Source organism: Solanum tuberosum, unplaced genomic scaffold, assembly GCF_000226075.1.
Source record: "Solanum tuberosum cultivar DM 1-3 516 R44 unplaced genomic scaffold, SolTub_3.0 scf00300, whole genome shotgun sequence".
In the NCBI taxonomy this organism is placed as follows: Eukaryota; Viridiplantae; Streptophyta; class Magnoliopsida; order Solanales; family Solanaceae; genus Solanum; species Solanum tuberosum.
The window spans coordinates 55,523-58,499 of record NW_006239221.1 but is presented as its reverse complement, the minus strand read 5'-3'; the positions used below and the strand labels follow the sequence as shown (position 1 = coordinate 58,499).

At 26.4% G+C, this 2,977-nt stretch overlaps 1 protein-coding gene across 1 annotated transcript; it reads right to left on the bottom strand.

Moving 5' to 3' along the window:
- Window positions 1–1,243: 1,243 nt before the first annotated feature.
- On the bottom strand, window positions 1,244–2,477 carry LOC102604793 (defensin-like protein). The gene is made up of 2 exons (XM_006359425.2): window positions 2,358–2,477; window positions 1,244–1,624 (listed from the first exon to the last, which is right to left on the bottom strand). The coding sequence occupies exons 1-2, from the start codon at window positions 2,419–2,421 to the stop codon at window positions 1,458–1,460; spliced, it is 231 nt and encodes a 76-aa protein (XP_006359487.1). The 5' UTR covers window positions 2,422–2,477; the 3' UTR covers window positions 1,244–1,457.
- Window positions 2,478–2,977: the final 500 nt, after the last annotated feature.

Genomic DNA, 2,977 nt, shown 5'->3' with positions numbered 1-2,977 from the left:
ATAATCTTAGACCCGCTCCACTCTATTACCACTTTTATATGTGAGCGAGAGATACTTTATGCACCGAGTTATCGTTTTATAAAAGCAATCACTAAATTCAAGAAGATTTATTGGCAGTACTCAAAGAGTTTCGTGCAACCTCTTCTTACAAGGAAGGCATTCGGTTTACACAAACCTACAAAAATTGCCACTCACATTTTCAATGATTACGTGGCGTACATTGGACTAATCTAAAATTCTAATTTAATTTTTTTAGATTTTATGTAAGTAGAGATGATATTTTTAATAAATTCTCAATAATTTATTTATTCGTTTGGAAAATAATATGTTTTGTTATAATTTTTTAATTTAAATTTTACATAACATATTTAAAATCATAAAATTCAAGGACATTTGATATATTTAATATATTTTTACTCTAAAAATGCAAGATTCAAAAGCTTTGTTTCTTTTTAAATTTTTATGTCAAATCAAAATATGACAAAAGAAACACAAAAAAAAGTAATATAAGTAATACTTAAAAGGAGAAAAATGAAGATAGGAGACTAACTTATATATAAAAAAGTCATTTCACTTGAACAAACAGACACATGCGTCATACTTATTATTCTACACAATAATTTATTTCCTACCTGACCTCCTATATGTTTTATATTATGTAAGACTTGTATGTCTATTTATTTAATTTTAAACAAATTTATATGATTATTTATAGACTCAAAAAGAGATCGATTGAGACTTTTGAAAACCTAAATAAATATATAATTTTTTTTTGCATAGCTTGAGGCTCTTCCCATTGATTAACACGTGTCCATCTTGATTACATGTGTTTAGATACCATCAACATTTGGCAAGAGGATAGAATGCATGAACATTAATAATCCAATGCATCCCCTTTTTACTAAAAAGTGTATTGGATAAATTAAAATTGTTTTTTCTTCAATTTCTCTTTTATTTTTAAAATTATATGGTAAAAGTAGAAATAAAAATAGCTTAAGATTTACGTATATCTTGTTTTATAATAAAATATAAAAAAGTAATCACCAAAATAATGCATAATACTACATAAATCGAATATAGAAAAAGTAATCCAAAGTTGCGTAAAACTATGTAAACTAAATATAAAAAAAAGGCCACTAAAAAAATGAGTAATAATACAAAAAATTAATATGAAAAAACAGTTATACAAAAATATAATTAATATAACCTAACTTTTGCCAAATTAATCATATAACAAAGCATATTATTATTATTATTATTATTATAATTATTATAATGCGAATCTGAATTTATCAAGCCAATACATATCAAATATAAAATATTTAACAAAGAAAATAAAACAACATAACGTACAACCATATATATATGAGAGTACGTGTTTTATTGATAGAGCATACACTTTAATTTTACCAAGGATAAAATTAAAGCGATAATTCTGAAAAGATCATTTTCTTCTATTAACAGTTTCGGGTGCAGAAGCAACGTTGGCGTAAGCCACGACAGTTGCCACCCGTAAACCCTTCGGTATGGCAAACGGAACCGCAATTGGTATCGCTAAGACATTTCCCCTTGAAATGGTGGCTCTTCGACTCACAAGTCCTTGCTTCTACCCTTGTTGTAGGTCCTGTATAATAAAAATTTGAAATATTATTTTTATATTATCAGGTCATTTTTATTTTTAAGATAAGACTTCAAGTTACACATATGGTGTTTGATATGGAAAAAACAATTCAAATAGAATTTTGAGAAAAAACTCCATTTATATCATTCCTTAAATATTTAGCTCATTCCTGTTATTTTCGTTTGAGAAAGAGTTCATACATGTCATTATTTATTGATGAAAGATAATTTTGATTTCGCAAAATTATTTTTAATGCATGGTTAATTATAATTCAATCACGTCATTAATTAAAGGAAAAATGCTCAAATATGTCATTAAACTTTAAGAAAAGGTTCATCTATATGCTCATTAAAAATTTGACTCATCTATGCATTTTCATTTTGAGAACAGACTCATTCATATTGTCACTATTTGTTAACTGAAAACAGTTTTGATTTTGCAAAAAATATTTTATACACGTGGTCAATTATGATTTAGTCACGTAATTAATTAAATAATTTTGTAAAAAGAAAAAAATTTCAAATATGCCATCACACTTAAAAAAATAAAATAAACTCATATATATCACCTGTTCAAAATTTTGCTCATTTAAGTTAACAAATAACGACATGCATAAATGAGTTTTTTTTAAAAAAAAGAAGATATAGACTATCTTTTATGAAAGTTCGATGATATATTTGAACTTTTATTTCTAAAAAAAAAATACAATTAAGTTGATAAAAAAAGAAAGACAAACCAGTGGCCAAAAGCAGCATAGTTACGAGGAAGAAAGTTGCAAACAAACGTAGGGAGTTTCCCATATTTATAGAGAGAGAGAGAGATAGTTTTAGAGAGAGAAGGGAGAAACGAGATTTAATTTGAGAAGTTTATGAGTAGAGAGTAAACTAGAACTAGAAGGGGCCTTTTTATAGATACTCAGTTGTCGGGTTGGGTCGGATCAGATCGGGTCAAAAATACAACCCGATTTGTTTAGGTTTGGGTTTGGGAAACCATGTTCAATTGGTTTGGGTTTTTCATGGCTAAATTTGATCCGTGTGGGGTTGGGTGACTACTAGAAATAATTTTTTTTTTTTACATGAATCAGTGAAAAATTAATGTAATAGAATATGATTTTTCTATTCATTTTTCACTGAATCAGCTTAATGAAAAAATACAGGGTGATGAAAAATAAAATCTCACTAAAATAATGAAAAGTTTCCTAATTTTTTCTCTTATTACCGATTTAATCAAAATATTTGCAGCTGAATATTTTTTAGTGGAGAAAATAATAGTTTTTTAATAGTGACTATACCGTGTCGAGTTACTATAAATATTTTTTTTGGAAAGTTTAACTAAAGTTTAATATAAGATATTATA